This window comes from Cebus imitator, unplaced genomic scaffold (genome assembly GCF_001604975.1).
Source record: "Cebus imitator isolate Cc_AM_T3 unplaced genomic scaffold, Cebus_imitator-1.0 Scaffold434, whole genome shotgun sequence".
In the NCBI taxonomy this organism is placed as follows: Eukaryota; Metazoa; Chordata; class Mammalia; order Primates; family Cebidae; genus Cebus; species Cebus imitator.
In genome coordinates, this window is record NW_016107749.1 from 1,239,851 (window position 1) to 1,262,345 (window position 22,495).

A 22,495-nucleotide genomic window follows, 5' to 3' on the forward strand; every position below is an offset into this window, starting at 1 on the left:
TGGGAGTCAGCATGCTGAATGTGTACCTGAAGTCGCAGAAAGAGCACGAGAGACCCGAGTTCGTCGCCTACCCTCATCTCCGCATCAGGACTAAGGTACGCTCTTGCATATCTCTTCAAGCGTCCGTTCTCTGTGCCATAGTGCAAGCTCTTCATTCTCTAAAAGCGTGGCTGCCAGGCGCGTACAGCTCGTTTAATCCTCACAAACAGAACGTGTATTTTCTTCTCTTTTGTGGAAGGACAACTGAGACTTGGGATTACGTCTCAGTTTTCTTCAAGGTCATACAGTAAGTGCCCTTCAGTTTCCCGTTGCTCCGATTCATCACGCCTCCTGTCGTCTGATACAGTTCTGAAACAGGTGTCCGTTGTGTAAAGCCTGGCGTTTGGGAGATCTTATTAGAGTGGCAAAGTCTGAAGGTGGTTCGCCTAAGACCTGGGCATCTGGCAGCTACTAGTTGCATAATGAAGAGACAGCTTTCTGTATTCCCTACTAATACCTCATTTTCTCGACTGTTTTATCATTTGGCTGTTGATGTAGATATATTACAGTGATTTGTCCTCTGTTGTTTGCTGTATCTTTAACGGGGGCTTGGTGGCTCACGCCTGTAATCCCAGCACTTTAGGAGGCCGAGGCGTGCGGATCACGTAAGATCAGGAGCTCCAAGACCAGCCTGGTCAACATGGCGAAACACCGTCTCTACTTAAAATACAAAAATTAGCCGGGCGTGGTGGCAGGCGCCGGTAATTTCAGCTACTTGGGAAGTTGAGGCGGGAGAATCGCTTGAACCCGGGAGGTGGAGGTTGCAGTGAACGGAGACGAACCATTGCACTACAGCCTGGGCGACAGGAGTGAAACTCCGTCTCAAAATAATAATAATAATACACTTGATCTTAGCCAAAAGACCAAGAATCGATGAAAAAAAATTATTACATCACCTACCCCATATAGGATTGGCCTCATTGAAACTTAACCTAGACTCTTGAATTATTGAGTCTTTGAGCAGCACTCCCACCCTTGGACAGTGGAATTAGAAGCCAAACAGCAAAGGTTTCTTAGCCTCAGCACTGTTGACATTTGAGGTGGATAATTCTTGTTGGGGGACTATCTTGTGCACTGTGAAATGTTTAGCCGTATCCTTGGCCTGTACCCACTAGGTGGCAGTAGTACCTGCGCAGACCCCCCACCCCCACCATCAGTGTCTCTAGATACCGGGTGTTCCCTGGAGGAGCAAAATCACCCTGGGTTGGAGATCATTGCCCGAAAGTAATGCTTTTCAAAGGTAATGGGCCAGATAATTAAGGGTGGGTTGCAGTTTCCCAGCCCAGATACTGTTTGAAGTCTGGGATAGTGCCAGAAATGTGCATTTAATTATCTCCCTCCCCTAATTCTCACTGCCACGATTTTTAAACAGGTGATTTGAGGATTATGCTTTCATAAACACAGCATTGGATATACTAGTTACTAGGGAGCGGATTATGAGTAACTAACTTGAGCTTGCATTTTCTGCCATCCATATTTGTTTCTGCAGTTAAAACTATCCTGTAGCCGGGATAACTTGAAGAGCTCCCTTAAATAGTGGGAAGGTTGAACTATGCCAGTAGATAAAGGACTAATTTCCATTTTGTTTTTATATATGATCTGTCACCTGTTTTAAGCAGTTCATGGCAGTGTTCTTTCTGAACTATTTTCTGGAATTATCTAACTGACATCTTCATTCCACAGCCGTTTCCCTGGGGAGATGGTAACCATACCCTATTCCATAACTCTCGTGTGAATCCACTTCCAACTGGCTACGAAGATGAATAAAGAGAATCTGGACCACTATCTGGGCACCAGGGACCACAGCACTGGTTTGGACCATTACTCTGCACGTGGACCAGAAAAAGTATATGGGACCTTAAGCTCACCTTTACCTGTATCAAATGATGACTGGTATACTGATCTTCCATTCCTTGCTTGTGGCAGGAGATGGCTTAAATAAATAACTTAAACTTAGATTGGTCATGAGCTGAGAGTTATATTCTTTGGTGGTGGTTTTTTTTTTTTTTTTTTTGCAGAAATTAGCATTTGAGTTTCAAGTCAGTGCCAAATTGAAAAGAAATTGGCATTAGTTATTTGTTTCCACAGTGAAGGTCCAGGCTGCTGTTTAGTGTTACAGGTCCAATTCAGCCCAATTAATAAGTGCTTATTACAGTCCCCCTTGGTTTCTTGTGCCTGATGCACAAGGGACCGAGTGGAGTGGTGCTAATTAAGCATCAAGATTGGTCCTTGGCCAGGCACATGGCTCATGCCTGTAATCTCAACATTTGGGAGGCCGAGGTGGGTGGATCACTTGAGGTCAGGAGTTTGAGACCAGCCTGGCCAATGAAACTCCATCCACTAAAAATACAAAAATTGGTTGGGTGTGGTGGCATGCATCTGTATCTTGGTGTAGAGGCTTGAACCCGGGAGGTGGAGGTTATAGTGAGCCAAGATTGTGCCACCGTACTCCAGCCTGTGCGACAGCGAGACTGTCTCAAAAAAAAAAAAAAAAAAAAGATGGTTCCTTGACGGGCCTGAGATGTCAGAGACATTTAATGGCTAGCAGAATGTCTGCAGTTTATACCTGAAAGAGGTACCTGTGTTTCTCAAGAGGAAATGCTTGCTCTGGGTCTCATCTTTTTCCTGTCCCATTCCACTACCATTTGCTGCAGAATCTTCCCTGTAGTCAGATAATTTTCTCCGGTGTGTCAGGTTCTTACCTTGAGGTGGTCTTCCAGGCTGCTAGGCTCAGAAATCTTAAGAGAAATAAAGGGAGCGGGGCACATTTCTGCTTCTAGTATTGGCTTTGTTTTTGGAAATAAAACTATCCTATAGCCATAAGAATTAGGAGAAATGAAAAAAAAAAAAGTAAAAAGAAAGGCCGGGCGCGGTGGCTCACGCCTGTAATCCCAGCACTTTGGGAGGCTGAGGCGGGTGGATCACTTGAGGTCAGGAGTTCGAAACCAGCCTGTCCAACATGGTGAAATCCCGTCTTTAAAAAAAAAAACAAGGAGAAATGGTAGTAGTAGTAGTAGTAGTTAGAAAACCACTGAGAGGGCAATTAATTGCACATCAAAATTTAAAACCTTTTTGGGAGGCCCAGGTGGGCAGATCACGAGGTCAAGAGATGGAGACCATTCTGGCCAACATAGTGAAACCCCATCTCTACTAAAAATATAAAAATTAGCTGGGCATGGTGGCACGTGCCTGTAGTCCCAGCTACTTGGGAGACTGGGCCAGGAAAACCACTTGAACCTGAGAGGTGGAAGTTGCAATGAGCTGAGATCGCGCCACTGCACTCCAACCTGGCAACAGAATGAGACTCTCTCTCAAAAAAAAAATTTTTTTTTAAACCACTTTTTGTTAGATGGAGTCTTTCTGTCATGCTGGCCATAGTGCAGTGGCACAATCTCAGCTTACTGCAACCTCCTTTTCCTGAGTTTAAGCACTTCTTCTGCCTCAGCCCCCTGAATAGCTGGGACTACAGGCGTGCACTACCATGCCTGGCTACTTTTTTTTGTATATTTAGTAGAGATGAGGTTTTGCCATGTTGGCCAGGCTGGTCTTGAACTCCTAACCTCAGGTGATCTGCCAGCCTTGGCCTCCCAAAGACCTGATTACAGGCGTGAGCCAGTGTGCCTGGCCAGAGCTGGTTTATTCTTAAGGCTCAAAGGAACACTTGTGGTAAGCTTCAAGAGGCAACGAGGTATTTCATGGTATATTACATTAAACTGGTAATGCAAAGGTAAGGTATATACAGTACAGAATAGAGAATTTCATTATCTTTGCTATTTTGTGATATAACAGCCTGCACTTCTGAGTCCCTATAGAGCTGTTTTGCTTGAAGCCAGTCTAAGTTTAAGATAGATGTATTATACGTACTTCAGCTTGCTGCCTGGCCTCACTTGGCTGGGTTCCAAACATCTTTTGTAATCCTTGGATAACGGACCCTAGCCAGTCATAAAATATAAATGAAGAATGTTTTGAAATGATGTCTAAAGTCAAGTCACATTAAATATGATGTAGCAATTGGTAAAGTGGAGAAAAGACAATAGAATTAGGGCCTTCTATAAATCAAGTTTATTTTTCAGACGGTCTTTCTCTATCACCCAAGCTGGAGTGCAGCGGTGCAATCACAGCTTACTGCAGTCTCCACCTCCCAGGCTCAGGTGAGTCTCCCATCTCAGCCTTTCAAGTAGCTGGGACTGCAGGCACACACCACCATACCTGGCTAATTTTTTTGTAGCGATGGGGTTTCGCCATGTTGCCCAGGCTGGTCTCGAATTCCTGAGCTCAAGTGATCCACCCACCTCGGTGTCCCAAAGTGTTAAGATTACAGGCATAAGCCGCCATACCCGGCCTGTAATTCAACCTTCATACTATTTTGGGGCATATAATAAAATTAAATTACACAATTGTGGGGATTACGTGATGTTCTAAAGTCCACAAGTTATCTTCTGAGCCTGACTTTTGGTACCATAATATATTTGTGTAGCCCATTGTGGCAATAAATTTTAGAAATAGTGAGGTTTTGGCTGGGTGTGGTGGCTCATGCCTGTAATTCCAGCACTTTGGGAGGCGGAGGCGGGCAGATCACCTGAGGTCAGGAGATCAAGACCAGCCAGGCCTACATGGTGAAACCCTGTCTCTACTAAGAATACAAAAATTAGCCAAGCATTGTGGTGTACACCTGTAATCCCAGCTACTCGGGAGTCTGAGGCAGAAGAATCATTTGAACCCAGGAGGTGGATGTTACAGTAAGCTGAGATTGCGCCACTGCACTCCAACCTGGGTGACAGAGTGAGACTGTCTCAAAAACAGTGAGGTTTCTGATGGCCATATAGTACCACCTAGCTTAGACAAGTCACTTTTCCCTCACCTTTAACAAAACACAAAACTCCCTGTGTATATATGAGGTTTGTAGGATAACAGGGTAATAGTTCCATAAAATGCACTGAGTTCCAGAGGCATATAATGATAGAAAATGTTACAATTTATTCCATCTTCATGATTACAGACATTATAGGGCAGGATGAGTACAAGGCAAATAAAGCAAGCACCTTCAGCTTCCCCCCCCATTTAACCAGATGCAGCATTTTGACATTTTTAGGATATGCAGTTGACAATTCACTGACTTGGGTTAATAGCTGGCAACAGCAGACCTTTGCAATTTAGGTTCTTCCTCCACAGCTATTCCAAGTATCTTAATTCCTGAACTAAGAATTAAGACAGCACTGAAAGCTCTGAAATGGTGTTCACTGCAACATTCTTGTAGCTTACACATCTTAATCTGACACCTCTTGTGAAGGCAGGGAACTGTGTTAAAAGTTGTCTTCCTCTTTGCTAATCCAGGCCACCAGCAATCTTAACCACTGGTCACCATATAAAAATAAAAGTGTGCTCAAAAGCACTTCCTGAAACTCTTGTGCCCAGATCCCTTTTCAGAGCATTAGTTCCCTGAGAGAAAAAAGAGGCCCTAACCAATTGCTTTTATGAACAATGACCCCAGTACAGTGCATATAATGTCCTTTGCAGCAGAAATCAAGAGGTCAGGCACCTCTGCTCATTCTAACTAGTTTATCATTATTTGCATACAAGGTATATTTATGTGAAGTTGATTCCAGACCAAGTATTGCAACCATAATTTCAAAAAATTCTTCAATTTTAGCACACTGAGTTCCTGCAAGATGCCTGAGCAGGTGAAAAATAATCTCAAAAGAGTTCATCATCTTTTACAATTGAGAGGAAAACATCGAAGGAGGAAATAAAACTCCTCTCGCCTCAGTTCCTCATCAAATCTGATGGCTATCTTCACAGATTCAAGTGACAAAAATCCAGAGTTCTCAATTTCTGGACTTGAGGACTCCTTCATGGTGACTATCAAGGTCAAGAAGAATTTTCAGGCTTTTCTTTGCCATGGCCCATGAATTCCAGTCCTTCAATAGGAATCTCTTTCTCCTTTATTGCTTTCTGGTAAGAGGAGAAAACACATTTTGAAGACCTATATGAAGCTTGAGTTGCAAGCTTTGTAAATAAAATATGACGGCACAAAAGTAAAGTCAAGCTGACTATAAAGATTCATAACCATTATTCAAACTACATACTTTTTAAAAAACAAGTACTGGTCGGGCATGGTGGCTCACACCTGTAATTGCAACATTTTGGGAGACAGAGGCAGGTGGATCCCTTGAGGCCAGAAGTTAGAGACCAGCCTGGCCAACATGGCGAAACCCCATCTCTACTAAAAATACAAAAATTAGCTGGGCATGGTGGCGCATTCCTGTAATCCCAGCTACTCAGGTGGCTGAGGCAAGAGAATAGCTTGAACCCAGGAGGCAGAGGCTGCACTGAACTGAGATCATGCCACTGCACTCCAGCATGGGCAACAGAGCGAAACTCTGCCTCAAAAATAAATAAATAAAAACCGGAAGTACCATAATGAATAAATCAAGCGTTAAGACCTGAGGGAGACTGGAAAAGGAGTTGTGAGGGAACCGTTAAAATTAAGTGAAGTTTGAAAAATGGTATCACTGTGTTACTGAAAGACTCAGGTTCAAATCTGAGTTCCAGGACTTACTGGCTATGAGCCACCCTCGCTTCCCTCAACTGTAAATGGGATAAAGACAGCGACTACCTCGGGGAACTACCGTGAGGATGTATTAGGTTAACTTATTGGAAGTGCTTTTGCCCAGTGCTGTTCTTACAGTTCAAAGCAGTTCCACATCCATTAGGCTAGAATGACCATTTCCTATCTGCAGCTGGGGGTACTGGTAGAGAGAGAGAAACTATCGAAGGGTTTATAACGACAAAACAATGTGATCCTCCAGTCTGAAGTATAACCCCGCCGAGACTCCAGCAGTAATAGTGGAAAAGTGCACCACCTGCGAAAGAATCAAGGCAACCTGATTCTAGTGAACCAGGACCAATCACTTCCTACTTCTGTGTGTTAGTTCTCTATCTATAAAATATGAGGATGCGGCCGGGCGCGGTGGCTCAAGCCTGTAATCCCAGCACTTTGGGAGGCCGAGGCGGGTGGATCACGAGGTCAAGAGATCGAGACCATCCTGGTCAACATGGTGAAACCCCGTCTCTACTAAAAATACAAAAAATTAGCTGGGCATGGTGGCGCGTGCCTGTAGTCCCAGCTACTCGGGAGGCTGAGGCAGGAGAATTGCCTGAACCCAGGAGGCGGAGGTTGCGGTGAGCCGAGATCGCGCCATTGCACTCCAGCCTGGGTAACAAGAGCGAAACTCCGTCTCAAAAAAAAGAAAAAAAAAAAAAAAATGAGGATGCCCACCTTGCAAGTTTAGGATGAACACCAAATGAACCAAAGGATGTGACTGTGTCTTTTTTTTTTTTGAGACGGAGTTTCGCTCTTGTTGCCCAGGCTGGAGTGCAATGGCGCGATTTCGGCTCACTGTAACCTCCACCTCCCGGGTTCAAGCAATTCTAATAGCTGGGATTACAGGCATGTCACCATGCCCGGCTAATTTTGTATTTTTAGTAAAGACGGGGTTTCTCCATGTTGGTCAGGCGGGTCTCGAACTCCCGACCTCAGGTGATCCGCCCACCTTGGCCTCCCAAAGTGCTGGGATTACAGGTGTGGGCCACTGCGCCCGGCCGACTGTGCTTCCTAAAAAGAAAAGCACTGCACCAATATTTGTCATTCGGAGAGACACCCAAGTGGCCTCGGTGGTGATGGTAAGGGATAAGGTTCCTCCCACTGGGGAGGATGCAGCTTTTCGCCATCCTCCCAGTCCCAAGCCCCGTAAAGTATGATGAGTGTGGCGGAGACAGCGCGAAGAGCGCGGGGCCTAGGCACTGAGGCGCGAGGGCTCACCTGAACACACTGCTGGTAGCGCTTGAAGAGATCGGTGCACGGGTCCCCGGAACTGTCCCCCTTGAGAAACTTCTCGGCGAACCAGCGATTGAAGCACTGGTCGTACTCGCGCTTCATGTCGGTACATGCCTCCCCCACACTGTTCATGGCGATAGTGGTGACGGCGGCGACGGCGGCGCACTCTGATGTCATCACTGAGTCGCGCCGCTCGGACGCACTACGCCGCTCGTTACGCACGGACACACTACGGGGGCCAAGGAAGGAAGAAATGTGGGCGCGGGCGTTGTGGCTGGGCCTTCGGACCCCGCTGGGCGGGCCCCGGGGCTTCACCTCCAAGACAGATCCTCAGGTAAAGGCCAGGGCCATCTAGGTGGGTGGCGAAGCAAACCGGGAAGCGCTCCGGAGCGTCGGTGACTCACATTCACCGGGTCCCGCCGGTGACCCACACTCCCCGCCTCATTCCTCTTCCAGGGCAGTGGCCGAATCACGGCCGAGATGATCGAGCACCTGGAGCGTCTAGCACTTGTGGACTTCGGCAGCCGGGAGGCAGTAGCGCGGCTGGAGAAAGCCATCGCCTTCGCCGACCGGCTACGCGCCGTGGACACCGACGGGGTGGAGCCCATGGAGTCGGTCCTGGAGGACAGGTAAACTTGCGGCTGCAGCCTCGAAGCCTTGACTGTGGCCAGTTCGCAGCCGTTTATTTTTATTTATTTATTTCTGAGAAAGAGATTCGTTCTGTTGCCCAGGCTGGAGTGCAGTGGCACGATCTTGGCACACTGCAGTCTCTGCCTCCAGGATTCAAGCGATTCTCCTGTCAGCCTTCCGAGTCGCTGGGATTATAGGTGTGCACCACCTCCCGGCTAATTTTGTATTTTTAGTAGAGACGAGGTTTCTCCATATTGGTCAGGCTGGCCTCGAACTCCCGACCTCAGGTGAGCCACCCGCCTCGGCCTCCCAAAGTGTTGGCATTACAGGCGTGAGCCAACGCGCCCGGCTCGCAGGTGTTTAATGTGGCAGTTAGCGAACCATTTTCCAGGGGATGAAAGAGCGTTGGCGAGATTCAGGAACTTGCCCACCGTCACCCTGCGAGTCAGTGGCTTTCCTCTTCCCCGTGTTCATTACGGATGCTCTCGCTCGGGGCCTCCTAGCTAAGCAGAAACAAAACCCCATCGCCTTTGAGGCCCTACTCTATGCATAAAGTCCCTGCCTACTCACTCAAAGGTACTGCTCTTCTCAGTACCCTCCTTGGCGTCCTTCACTGCTTCTCCAGAAAGACAACTTCTTTCCCTCTCTCGATCTTTGCACTGGCCTTTCGTTTTTTTCTTGCCTCTCGGTATTTGCATGGCTGTTTCCCTCTTGGCACAGGTTTCAGCTTATCTTCTCGGAAAGGGATCTCCTAACCGCTCCAAATCCCTTCTCCCCTTGTAGTCGGTAACTCATCCTGTTGAGTTTTTTCCTGACGTTTTAATGGACTTTTGTTCATTTCTTGTCTCTTTTATTACAATGTGAACTCATTATCTTATTTGGTTACTGTTGTATTCCTGCCTCGATTTTTTTTAATAATTGTTTTTGAGACAGAGTCTCACACTGTCACCCAGGTTAGAGTACAGTAGCATGATCTCATTGCAACCTCTGCCTCCTAGGCACAAGAGATCCTCCCACCTCAGCCTCCCAAGTATAGGACCATAGTCACGTACCACCAGGCCCAGCTAATTTTTTGGTTTTGGTAGAGACAGGATTTTGCCATGTTGTCCAGGCTTGTCTTGACTCCTGAGCAAAGGCGACCCACCCACCTCAGCCTCCCAAAGTGCTGGGATTTACAAGCATGAGTCACAGTGCCCGGCCTAGTGTTTGATTCTTTCAAATCTTTTCTCCACTTTGCAGTTTTCTTTTTTCTTTGGGACAGGATCTCGCTGTGTTGCCCAGGCTGGTCTCAGACTTCTGGACTCGACATCCTCTTGTCTCAGCCTCCCAAGTAGCTGGGACTATAGGTGCACACCTGGCTAATTCTTTTTTTTTTTTTTTTGAAACGGAGTTTCCCTCGTTACCCAGGCTGGAGTGCAATGGTGCAATCTCGGCTCACCGCAACCTCCGCCTCCTGGGTTCAGGCAATTCTCCTGCCTCAGCCTCCTGAGTAGCTGGGATTACAGGCACGCGCCACCATGCCCAGCTAATTTTTTGTATTTTTAGTAGAGACGGGGTTTCACCATGTTGACCAGGATGGTCTCGATCTCGACCTCGTGATCCACCCGCCTCGGCCTCCCAAAGTGCTGGGATTACAGGCGTAAGCCACCGCGCCCGGGGACTAATTCTTAAATTTTTGTAGAAACAGGGTCTTGCTATGTTACCCAGTCTGGTCTCAAACTCCTGGTCTCAAGCATCGTCCCGCCTCAGCTTCCCACTTCCACAAGAATTTTTTTTTTTTTTTTTTTTTTTTTTTTTTTTGGAGATGGAGTCCTGCCTGTTGCCCAGGCTGGAGTGCAGTGGCACGATCTCAGCTCAGTGCAACCTCTACCCTCCACGTTCAAGCGATTGTTGTGCCTCAGCCTTCTGAGTAGCTGGGATTACAGGCATCCACCACCACATCCAGCTACTTTTTGTATTTTTAGTAGAGACGAGGTTTCACCATGTTGACCAGGCTGGTCTTGAACTCGTGGTCTCAAGTGATCTACCCGTCTTGGCCTCCCAACGTGCTGGGATTATAGGCATCAAGTTTATTTGCTGGCCAAAAAAACTTCATTCTTTTATACTTATGTTCTCTACCTGTGGCTCTCATGGTATCCAAAAGGGCTATTTACATGTATTTACACATCTATTTAAGGGATATATTGAGTCTCTGCCCCTCTCCTGCTCACCTGTTTTCCAGAGCATATCTGTTTTTGCTCATTATGTTTTCAGTGGTTGGCACTGAGTATTTGGTAAATGTTTTTTTCTTTTTTGAGATGGAGTCTCCTCTGTTTCCCAGGCTGGAGTTCAGTGGTACAATCTCAGCTCACTGCAGCCTTCACCTCCCCAGTTCAAGCAATTCTCCTGTCTCAGCCTCCCAAGTAGCTGGGACTACAGGTGCCCACCACCATACCCAGCTAATTTTTGTATTTTTAGTAGAGATGGGGTTTCACCATGTTGGCCAGTCTGGTCTCAAACTCTTGACCACAGGTGATCCACCCACTGTGGCCTCCCAAAGTGATGGGATTACAGGCATGAGCTACCGCACCCATCCATTGTTCTTTATTAATATCTCTAGGAAAGAAGGGACTAGAAGCACAGAGTTGTCAGAATTTCCCAAGTAATCTAAAGGGTGAATATAAAGAAATAAAACCATTATTAATAAGGGAAGAGGTCGTGAAAAAAGATGACGAGGAATCTGGATCTAGTAGCTAGCATCTCAACCTGGTATTCAGTGATCTGTACTGTACTGTTTTTCATAAACTTGGAAACCAGTTTGGGTTAATGATTCCCATTAATCATTTTAACTTGACATTTGTAGAACTTTAATGTTTTGAAAACACTAACAGAATCCAGTAAAGTGAAGACGGGTATTAAACCTTTTTTTTTTTTTTGGCAGTTTTTATAACTTTATTCATGTATTTGATGATCAGCAAGTTAGTTCACATCCACACTGTAGATCTCTGAAAGTGGTAACAAGTACATAGGTAACCAAAGTATAGAGCTTGTTTGGTGAATTTCCATTATTATTATGTTTTCTGGACCACCCACTGCACATGGATACAGTATGGCCATTCCTTACTACTATGGCCAGACAGCTTTGTTGAGTCTGGTATCAATGAACGTATCTGGAGTTTTCCACCTCCTTCGTGGCAAATTTCCCATCTCTTTTTTTTTTTTTGAGACTGAGTTTCGCTCTTGTTACCCAGGTTGGAGTGCAATGGCGCGATCTCGGCTCACCGCAACCTCCGCCTCCTGGGTTCAGGCAATTCTCCTGCCTCAGCCTCCTGAGTAGCTGGGATTACAGGCACGCGCCACCATGCCCAGCTAATTTTTTTGTAGTTTTAGTAGAGACAGGGTTTCACCATGTTGACCAGGATGGTCTCGATCTCTTGACCTCGTGATCCACCCGCCTCGGCCTCCCAAAGTGCTGGGATTACAGGCTTGAGCCACCGCGCCCGGCCAAATTTCCCATCTCTTTAAGAGCCTGAGGGGCATGCTGCTTGAAGTCCACTCAGTGGATATGCCTATGAATGTTGATGGTGTCCTCTTGGGTCACCACTTAGTTGATGGCAAAATGGCCAATATTCTTCTCACCATCCTTCTTTGCAGGATCCCAAGTTGCTTAAATGGTTTTAGGTAGTAGCCATCTTAGCTATAAAAGCCCTGACTTGGCCAGGCATGATGGCTCATGCCTGTAATCCCAGCATTTTGAGAGGCTGAGCTGGGCAGATCACTTGAGGTCAGGATTTTGAGACCAGCCTTGCCAAGATGCTGAAACCATGTCTCTACCAAAAATTACAAAAATTAGCAGGGCATGGTGGCATGTGACTATAGTCCCAGCTACTCTGAAGGCTGAGGCAGAAGAATAGCTTGAACCCAGGAGGCAGAGGTTGCAGTGAGCCGAGACAGCGCCACTGCACTGCAGTCTGGGCAACAGAGTGAGACTTGGTCTCCAAAAAAAGAAAAAAACGCCCTGACTGGTTAATAGAAATCTCTTTGCACACTAATGTCACTTGGTTGGAGCTAAAAACATCAGTGTACTTACGTGAGAGGGGCTCGGTTTTTACATACAGTCCTAGAAGGTCAATACAAGTTATCTGTTTTATAGATGGGAAAAACTGAGATTCAGAAAGGTTATGTAATGTGCCCAGAGTTTCACAGTAATAAATGGAGGGTTTGGAACTCAGAGCTTCTGCTCCCAAATACTGCTCTAAGAGATGCCAGCTAAAGTCAGTTCCTAGGAACTTTATTCTCTTTCATCTGAAATCCAGAGAATGAGTTTACAGCAACTCTGATTGCAACCAAATACTTAAATGTCCCATGTCCCTCAGTCTTATTTGAACCAAAAACTTCAAACTCTTGGGCTCAACCCATCCTCCTGCCTCAGCCTCCCAAGTAGCTGGGACTAGAGGTGTGTACCACAATACCCAGCTAAGGTTTATTTTTATTTTTATTTTATTTTTGTAAATAGAGGGTCTTGCTGTGTTGCCCAGGAGACTCGAACTCCTGGGCTCAAGGGATCCTTCTGCCTCAGCCTCCCAAAGTGTTAGGATTATAGGCATGAGCCATCATGCCTGGCCTGAACCCAGACCTTTTTTTTCCAAGACAGGGTCTCATTTTGTCACCCAGGCTGCAGTGCAGTGGTACAATCACAGCTCACTGCAGCCTCCATCTCCTGAACTCAAACAATCCTCCCACCTTAGACTCCCGAGTAGCTGGGACTACAGGCACACGCTACCACCCCTGGCTTTTTTTTTATTTTTAGGGGAAATGGAGTTTCACCATGTTTCCTAGGCTGGTTTCAAACTCCTGGGCTCAAGCAATCCACCCGCTTCAGCCTCCCTAAGTGTTGGGATTATAGATGTGAGCCACCTTGCCTGGCCAGAACTTTTAACCAAGGGTTACCTCTGAATGGTGTAATTATAATTTTTTTTTTTTTAAGATGGGGTTTCACCATGATGGCCAGGCTGGTCTGGAACTCCTGACCTCAGGTGATCCACCCACCTCAGCCTCCCAAAGTGCTAGGATTACAGGCGTGAGCCACCACGCCCGACTCTATAATTATAATTTTTATTCCAGTCTGCACCAAACTGAAATAAACTAAGAGAAAAGGAAAAGGCTTTTAGATGGAAGTAGAAGGGTCCATAAGAATCTATTCCTAGGCCGGGCACAGTGGCTCACGCTTATAATCCTAGCACTTTGGGAGGCCGAGGCGGGTGGATCACTTGTCAAGAGATCGGGACTATCCTGGTCAACATGGTGAAACCCTGTCTCTACTAAAAATTCAAAAATTAGCTGGGCATGGTGGCGCATGCCTGTAGTCCCAGCTACTCGGGAGGCTGAGGCAGAACTGCTTGAACCCAGGAGGTGGAGGCTGCAGTGAGCTGAGATCGCACCATTGCACTCCAGCCTGGGAAACAAGAGCGAAATTCCATCTCGGGGGGCGGGGGGAAAAAAAAAAAAAAGGATTTATTCCTTCCAGCCAGATACCAGGGAAGAGGCTCAAGGAAACAAAAGCACTGGGAGAACTGTCCCATCAGTCAGTCCAAGGCCTGACAGGATCACAAATGGAGCCACTTTATCCTCCCTGATGCCACAACACTTCCCAATGCCATTGTAGCAGCATTTCCCACAGTTACTTAAGTTATTGTTCGTGAGTTTTAGTCAGCAGGGACTTCTAGTTTACAGCTGAAGTCTTTCTCAACCAGGGTTCCTCATTCAAACCAGAACACAAAGCTTCAAGTGACTTTTTTTCAGTTCTCCCAAGGACAGTACATGACAAATGTTAGCCCAAACACATAGGAGAGAAGTTAATTTATCATCAGAATGGGTGTCTTGGGGTATGTGGGCTAACTTACCTTACAGAACACTGATTAGGAAAGACAGGAAGTGAGGTAGAAGCTTAGTCAATCAGCAGTTAATCTGAAGAGCTCATCTGGTTCTGTTTGGTGTTTTATACAACTCTGAGGTCCAAGAAAGTGAAGCAACTCACCAAGTGAAGGGAATGCTTGCTGTACCACTGTCAGAGACTATGGGTTCAGTAGCCCATAATTAAGAAAATAAAGCTGGGCATAGTGGTACACACCTATAATCCCAGCTACCTGGGAAGCTGAGGCAAGAGGATTACTTGAGCCCAGAAGTTTGAGACCAGCCTAGGCAACACAGCAAGACCCTGTCTCAAAAAAAAAAAAAAAAAAAAGACAACCTCAGAAGACATGGGTCTATTTTAGGAACAAAACTCCATCATAACCAGTAACTAAATGGAAATATGTGGTAAATAAAGGGGTGAATTTTGTTTTCCTGGAAATTCCACTTACACAGGAAACTTGATTACCAAACTTGATTACTTGATGATGAGTAAATAAATTAGCTGATATTAGATCTACTCTTGGGGAAGCAGTAGCATTTAACCGCCTGTTGGCAGTAGTAGAATCTTCTCAAAACCTTCAGAGCTAGGCAGGTAATGCCTGGTCACAAGTGCAGACTTTGAATGAGTGGTGGGGACTGGGTATACTGGGGTGCACTAAGGCTTTCTGAAAGGAGCAGGTGCCACTCAGACCCCTCTCTTACTGCTGTGAGTGCAGGCTCGGCACTATCAGATCTTGTTTTTTAGATTCATCTCATCCCAGAAATCCTGAGGCATTTGACAAACAAGGAAACTGAAATATGGAGAGGATAAGTAACGTTAGCATTGGGATCTGAATTGAGCTGACTTGAGAGCCTAACCTCTTGGTCATTTTTTAATACTCTCCAACAGAAAATATAAACCCCAAAGTCCAGGGGTTACCTTTGAATGGTATGATTTTTACTTTAGTTCTCCCAAATTTTCACAAAGTGCAGTCCTTGTGTTATTATAAAAAAAAATCCAGTGTGACTCTTGTGTGTGTGAGAGACACTATCTCACTCTGCCACCCAGGTTGGAGTGCAGTGGTACAATCTCTGCTCACTACAACTTCTGCTTCCCACGAAGCAGAGAATCCTTCAAGTGATTTCTCGTGCCTCAGTGTCCTGAGTAACTGGGATTATAGGTATGCACCACCATGCCTAGCTAACTTTTGTATTTTTAGTAGAAACAAGGTTTCAGCATATTGGATGGTTTCGAACTCCTGATCTCAGGTGATCCACCTGCCTCAGCCCCTCAAAGTGCTGGGCTTACATGCGGGAGCCACCACACCGGGCTTTTTTTTTTTAAAAAAAAAAACAAGAAATTTAATGACTGAAAAGATCATACTTGTTCAAGGCCACAGTTAAGAACGTGCCAGATCCTATAATAGACTTCTAGTATTCGTACCATGAATAAATATTTGTGTTTAGCTTTGGGCTGGGTGCCACACACACACAAAACTAGTCCTTTTCTAAAAGAATCTTATTGTGACAACTTTGTTCTTATGTGAAGCCTTAGCCCAGATGTTCCTGTCACATCTTTGTCCCTCTGTGACATGACTCAAACGCCATTAGGCTCTGCCCTCAGTCTGTGCCCACTCAAAGCAGGAGCATGGCTACTACTGATTACCATATCAGTGATTTAACAGACTGCTTATTTTTTTAGTCCAAATATCTGGAAGCAAGCTTACACACTTTTGTACCTTGAAACAACAGCGAAGCTTCATGCATATGTTCAAGCTCCTGTGTTTTTACTGGTTTGCCATCTGAAGGCTTTAGTAAAGTCACTAGGACCCATAGAACACTGGGAGATTGAGCTGTTTGTGGCACATCTTGCTCAAGGGCAGGCACTTTTACATCCACCAAAGTGGCTGTGGTGGAAAAAGCATTCATCTTAGGGGTACCAGATTGGCCTCAGATCCCAGTTTTCTCACTTAGGAGCCAGTATCCTTAAGTCAGTCACTCTTGAGGCAAGTTTGCTGCCCCATCTCTGCTTAGGTTTCTAGCTTCATCTTCCACCCCAGGAGACCACACCCCAGCCTGCTAAACTCCCTGCCCCTCTCTGAATCTCTGGGCTCTCTTGCTTTGGGATTCGTGCTGGTATACATGCCAGGAAGTCCATTTCTCATCCCTTCATCCCCCAATCCAGCTATTTCTTGCCCATCCTTGAGCAGTGACATCAGCTATTCTGAGGATGTGCTACTCACCCAGGCTGAACTAGGTACCCTTTCTATCCTTTGGCAGGCTGTGCTAACCTGTTAGATTTAAGAAATCTTTTGTTAGGGGGACGGGGTTTTTATTATTGCCCAGGCTCGGCTCACCACAATCTCTGCCTCCCAGGTTCAAGCGATTCTTCTGGTTCAGCCTCCAGAGTAGCTGGACTACAGACATGCACCACCACACCTGGCTAATTTTGTATTTTTAGTAGAAACAGGGTTTTTCTCCATGTTGGTCAGGCTGGTCTTGAATTCCTAACCTCAGGTGACCCGCCCACTTCGGCCTCTGTTAGATTTAAAATATTGTTTTGTAATTGCCTTTACCTGTCCTCACCAAAAGGCAGTTGCCCATACAGGTATTGATTGACTTACGACCTATGCAACTTACGACCATTCAACTTTACAACCACAATCGCTAGCCACGACTGCTCCGCATCTGGCAGCGCAAACGTTGCCCAGCTGGGCGTACGACAGTGCGGACCAGCTTCCAGCAGCACTACCATCTCCGTGTGCGCCATTTCAACTGTACATATAGCCTACTCAACTTACGACCAAATCGTGTTACCACCGGTCTGCCGGTCCCAATCGTGGTCGTAAGTCGAGCACTAGCTGTATAATCATCCGAAACTACTTGTTAAATCAATCCAGAGAAGTAACTAGCACTTACTTCACAGGGTTGTTGGGGCAATCTATCAACTGCAGGCTGCTGTTTGGTCTACTGTTGATCCATTTCTCTATCTTTGAACAGTGCCTATTAACACAAGAATATACTGCTTCCTTGTTCTCCCTTTTTTGCCCCTCTCCATCATCCCCTAAAAGCCCCATTCTCTGAGAGGGTAACCTTGAGCTTCTGGGTTTTGTAGATGTCTATACCTGAGATCCGACAATGTAGTAGAAGGCAACTGTGCTGATGAATTACTACAAAACTCCCACCGTGTCGTGGAGGAGTACTTTGTGGCCCCTCCAGGTATGTGCTGCCCAGGGTGGTTTAACAGGCAGTCTCACAGTGACCTTAGGAATGAAGCAGGAAGCCGGGCATGGTGGCTCACGCCTGTAATCCTAGCACTTTGGGAGGCTGAGGTGGGTGGATTACCTGAGGTCAGGAGTTCAAGACCAGCCTGGCCATCATGGTGAAACCCCATCATAATAAAGAAAAAAAAAAAGATGCAGGACTGGAGAGCTGGAGATGTTTACACGCCCTGGCCTGAATCTTCCGGTTCCCTCTCCCTTCACCTGGCTGGTGCAAAGCCATGGGTGCCACGTGGGTTCCCATTGGCCTGCCGCCCTGTCCCTTCTGCTTTCCCACTTTGCCAGCCGGAGTCATTTTGAACACGCCAAGTGCGCCTCTCCATACAGGTGTACAGCTGGGATAACCAATGATTAATGCATGTGTCTGGCAGGGCCTTTAGGGTAATTTGATTTGCTTGATATCTAGAGTGATCACCCCTCTTTCCATCCTCCCCCCTTTCTTTTCCTGAGTTTGTGGCAGTGTTTACCTTAGTTGGCGTTTTAAGTTGATGAATGACACTTGTTTCTGGTGTTCGTTTCCGCCTAAGTTTTAATTAAATTTTGCAAGAGGCTTCTGCAATTATGGTTCTAGGTCTCTTTCTCTCTCATCTTACCTCTGAAAAGTTACTGAGTACTCAGAACTTTTGCCAGTTTTCCCTTCTCTTCTCCTCACCATCAAACCCCAGTGCGGATGGGCCGGCAGGAGGCCCCAATCACTGCAGCCATTACTCTTGGGTTTTATGGCCCGTGATGGCAAAAGCCACATCCTGCCCCTGATAGAATCCATTAGGCTGGGGAGGGAACAGACTCCCAGAAAGCAGAGCTTTTCTGCTGGAGGAGAGCTGTATTATGACCTAGCTATAAGGGGACATTTGCAAAATAACCCCTCTAAGTAGATTCTATAGGCACTCTCAAGCGGCTCTGTTTCTATAAGGGAAGAGGTGGAAGCTGTGTTTGCTTGCTTTTCTCTTTCTTGCCTGCTTGCTTGCTTTTTCTCTTTCTTGCTTTGTTGCTTTGGGAGGAGAAAGCAGCCTATGTATGTTCCAACTGAAAGAATGCCCACACGGCTGAGACAGCAAGAGCAATGGATTGATGCACTAGGAAATAGATGAACTAAACCAACCCTGGGTTACAATCTGCCTGCAAAGTTGAGATAAAATTAGAGTAAGTGTATCTGGTTCAATTTATGGTGGGAACACAGTTAGGTCCAAGAAGTAAATGGAGCGTGCTTCTGAGGTTGCAAAAGTTGAATTGGCTAAGTTTCTTCAAGTATATTACCCACCTTTTGTTCTGGTTTGCTTAATGTACTTTTAGAAAATTCATGAGAAAGATATTCTGTATTAAAAAAGGAGAAAAATATTTTATTCTTAAACATTTCAAGGCTGGGTGCAGTGGCTTATACCTGTAATCCCAGGAGACCAAGGCAGGTAGATCACTTGAGGCCAGGAGTTCGAGACCAGCCTGGCCAATATGGTAAAACCCTGCCTCTACTAAAAATACAAAAATTAGCTGAGTGTGGTGGTGTGTGCCTGTAGTCCCAGCTACTTGGGAGGCTGAGACATGAGAATCGCTTGAACCCCAGAGGCACAGGTTGCAGTGAGCTGACATTGTACCACTGGACTTCAGAGCAAGACTCTGTCTCAAAACAAACAAACAAAAAACTCAGTTCCTAGTGGGTAAATGAATGACCTAGAAGTGTTTTTATGGTTTCAACATAGATTGACTAAGACATTGCTGGATGTTGTCAGGATATAAGTGACGTGAGATGTAGTTCTTGCTGCCCTGATACAGCTTCAAAACTCTGCTGGGGACAGGGCTAACACATTTAAAATAGCTGAATAGAGGCAACCCGGTGTTAAGGAAAGAGACTAGAGTAGATATGGGTTTGTGGCTTCTATTCCTTCCTCTGCCATTAATGAGTGCTGGGACCTTGGGCAAGTGATCGCTCAGGCCTGCTTTCCTCGCTTCAAATTAAGGGTGTTGAACAAAATAATCTCTTAGAGTTCCTTAGAGCTTTAATCCTCAGAATCTAATTAACAACATAGGTAGATCTGTTGCATAACCAAGCAATAAAGGGACTGGTGCAGAGAATGAATGCTGCGAGACAGAGTTCAGAAAGGACATGCATCCCTGTGAATGGGAATGGCTTCACGGAGGAGCACGGAGCAGCATGGAGGAGCTGGGGCTCAGGCTGGACTTTGAAAGGTGAGCAAGAGATCCAGTAAAGAGTAATTGCAAGCTGTCTTTGGAGAATGGGACATTGGGTAAACCGTCGGAGCAGTTTGTAGGGGGGCTACAGAGGGGGAAGTTAGGAAGTTAGACTGAGGCCTGATTGGAGGGGTCTTGAATTCTGTCCTGAGGAGTTAGAACTTGAGCTTCTTTACTGTCTCTAGGAATTGGCTAATCCTGGAGGGAGTAGTCCTTTCAGAGATGGCAAGACCCCAGATGTCAAAGCATCAAGATACAGAAAGTAAAACACACTGTTAGTACAGTCATATCTCTGATCCCACATTGCCAGAACCTTGCTACTCCCTCATCAAGAGTGGCTCAGGCCTGTAGTTCCAGCACTTTGGGAGGCCAAGGCAGGTGGATCGCCTGAGGTCAGGAGTTGAAGACCAGCCTGGCCAACATGGTGAAACCCCATCTCTACTAAAAATACAAAAAGAATTAGCCAGATGATGGGCACCTGTAATCCCAGTTACTCAGGAGGCTGAGGCAGGAGAATTGCTTGCGCTCAGGAGGCGGAAGTTGCAGTGAGCCTATGATCCTGCCACTGCACTACAGCCTGGTTGACAGAGAGAGACTTCATCTCAAAAAAAAAAAAAAAAAAAAAAAAAAAAAGAAGAGTTGGAGTTTATTTCCTGTTACTGTGAACTTGGGAGGACCTTTGTGACTGCCTTGATGACTAGATTGTAGAGGAAGTAACACCAGGTGGCTTCTGAGGCTAGGTCATAAAAGGTGATATAGCTTGTACTTGGCTTTTTTTCTGTTCAGACATTTGCCCTTGGAGCTCGGCCATCATGCCATGAGGGAGCCCAGTATACACAAAGAGGCCATGTGTCTGTGTTTTCAGCCCCAGCTAAGGTCTCAATTGACAGCCTGCATCAAGCACCAGGCATGTGAGTGAATATGGCTTCAGACCCATCCCCCAGCCTTTGAGCCACTTGGGTTGATATCATCTAGAGCAAAAAAAAAAAAAAAAAAAAGGTCGTTCTTACAGAGGGTGCCCAAACTGTTGATTCTTGAGCAAAATAAATGGTATTGTTTTAAGCCACTACTCTGGGAGTGATTTGTTACACAGCAGTAGATAACCAGGACACAGTATGATAAGATGATGCTGGTGGCAAGATGGAGGCCTGGGAGTGGGTGGAGGAGAAGCATGGGATGTTTTGGGTACATGCAGGAAAGTGGGGGATAGTGATATGTTTGGAGACAGGTTGGAAAAGCTATCCCAGATATAATAAAAAGCCCCCCCTTTTGAGATGGAGTCTCGCTCTTTTGCCCAGGCTAGGGTGCAATGGTGGGGTTGCGGCTCACTGCAACCTCCACCCACCAGGTTCAAGCGACTATCCTGCTTCAGCCTCCCAAGTAGCTGGAATTATAGGCATGTGCCACCACGCCCGGTTAATTTTAGTATTTTTCAGTAGAGATGGGGTTTTACTATGTTGGCCAGGCTGGTCTTGAATTCCTGACCTTGTGATCTACCTGCCTCAACCTCCCAAAGTGCTGGGATTACAGGCGTGAGCCACTGCACCTGGCCAAAAGCCCAATTTTGAAAGCTTACTTGTGCCCATGCAGCGTTGTAAGCACTCTGTGTGTATTAACTCATTGAATTCTCATAATGATCCTACGGTGTGCATGCTATTCCTACTTAAGATGAGGAGACGAAGCTCAGAGGTGCTTAGAAACACAGAGAGTATAGAACTATAGTCAGGCAGCCTGACTTCCAAGCTTATGCTTTTAACTGTTAAATTTTGCTGGTTTATTAATTCTTTATCACATAAATAACAGGGACCATTCATTTGCCTATTCATCAAACATTTATTGAGTGCCTATTTGGTGCTGAGCAATGATGAGTGGGCTGATTTTGAAGAATGAGGAAGGTCTAGAAGGTATATATGAGAATGATAATGTTCTGAGAAAAGAGAGAAAAACACAAGAGACCTGGCACATTTTATTTTAATATTATTATTATTATTATTATTATTTTTTTACACAAGGTCTTTCTCTGTCAGCCAGGCTGGAGTGCAATGGCACGATCCCAGCTCTCTGCAGCCTCAACTTGGACCCGTAATCCCCAAGTAGCTGGGACTACAGGAACGTACCACCACACCTGACTAATTTTTGTATTATCTGCAGAGATGGAGTTTCGCCATGTTGCCCAGACTGGTCTTGAACTTCTGGGCTTGAGTGATCTGCCTGCCTCAGCCTCCCAAAGTGCTAGGATTGCAGACTTGAGCCACTACACCCAGCCACTTGTTTTATTTTGAAATAATGGTAGAGTAGCAGGAAGTTGTAAAAAATATACATACAGGGAGGTGCTAGGCACCCATCAGCCCTCCTCTCCCAATGTAGCATTTCGCGTAACTATGTTATAATACCAATACCATGAAATCGACACTGTTAACCACCACTGCAGTCAAGGTGCAGAACTGTTGGTTGCCACATGCCTGGCATGTTGAGTGTGACTGCAGCATGGAGTTGGTGAACTAATGATGAACTTGCGGGAGAAACAAACTGGATAGCTCTTTTTTCTTAGAGATAAAGTCTTGCTCTATCACCCAGGCTGGAGTGCAGTGGCATGATCTTGGCTTACTGCAACCTCTGCCTCCCAGGTTCAAGCAATTCTCCTGCCTCA

General features: G+C 46.0%; 2 protein-coding genes across 3 annotated transcripts in view; one reads left to right on the forward strand and one right to left on the reverse strand.

Annotated features, from left to right (window-relative positions):
* Nucleotides 1–4,993: 4,993 nt before the first annotated feature.
* TRIAP1 (TP53 regulated inhibitor of apoptosis 1) lies at nucleotides 4,994–8,061 on the reverse strand. Its single transcript, XM_037731966.1, has 2 exons — nucleotides 7,862–8,061; nucleotides 4,994–5,991 (listed from the first exon to the last, which is right to left on the reverse strand). The coding sequence occupies exons 1-2, from the start codon at nucleotides 8,051–8,053 to the stop codon at nucleotides 5,908–5,910; spliced, it is 276 nt and encodes a 91-aa protein (XP_037587894.1). The 5' UTR covers nucleotides 8,054–8,061; the 3' UTR covers nucleotides 4,994–5,907.
* Nucleotides 8,062–8,077: 16 nt separating this feature from the next.
* GATC (glutamyl-tRNA amidotransferase subunit C) overlaps nucleotides 8,078–22,495 on the forward strand; it is a 16,260-nt gene continuing 1,842 nt past the window's right edge. For both annotated transcript variants that reach the window (XM_017510243.2, XM_037731965.1), the window contains exons 1-3: nucleotides 8,078–8,210; nucleotides 8,333–8,505; nucleotides 17,493–17,596. In XM_017510243.2, coding sequence (XP_017365732.2) covers nucleotides 8,130–8,210; nucleotides 8,333–8,505; nucleotides 17,493–17,596 — 358 coding nt within the window. In that variant the 5' untranslated portion in view covers nucleotides 8,078–8,129. The remainder of the gene's footprint in view (nucleotides 8,211–8,332; nucleotides 8,506–17,492; nucleotides 17,597–22,495) is intronic.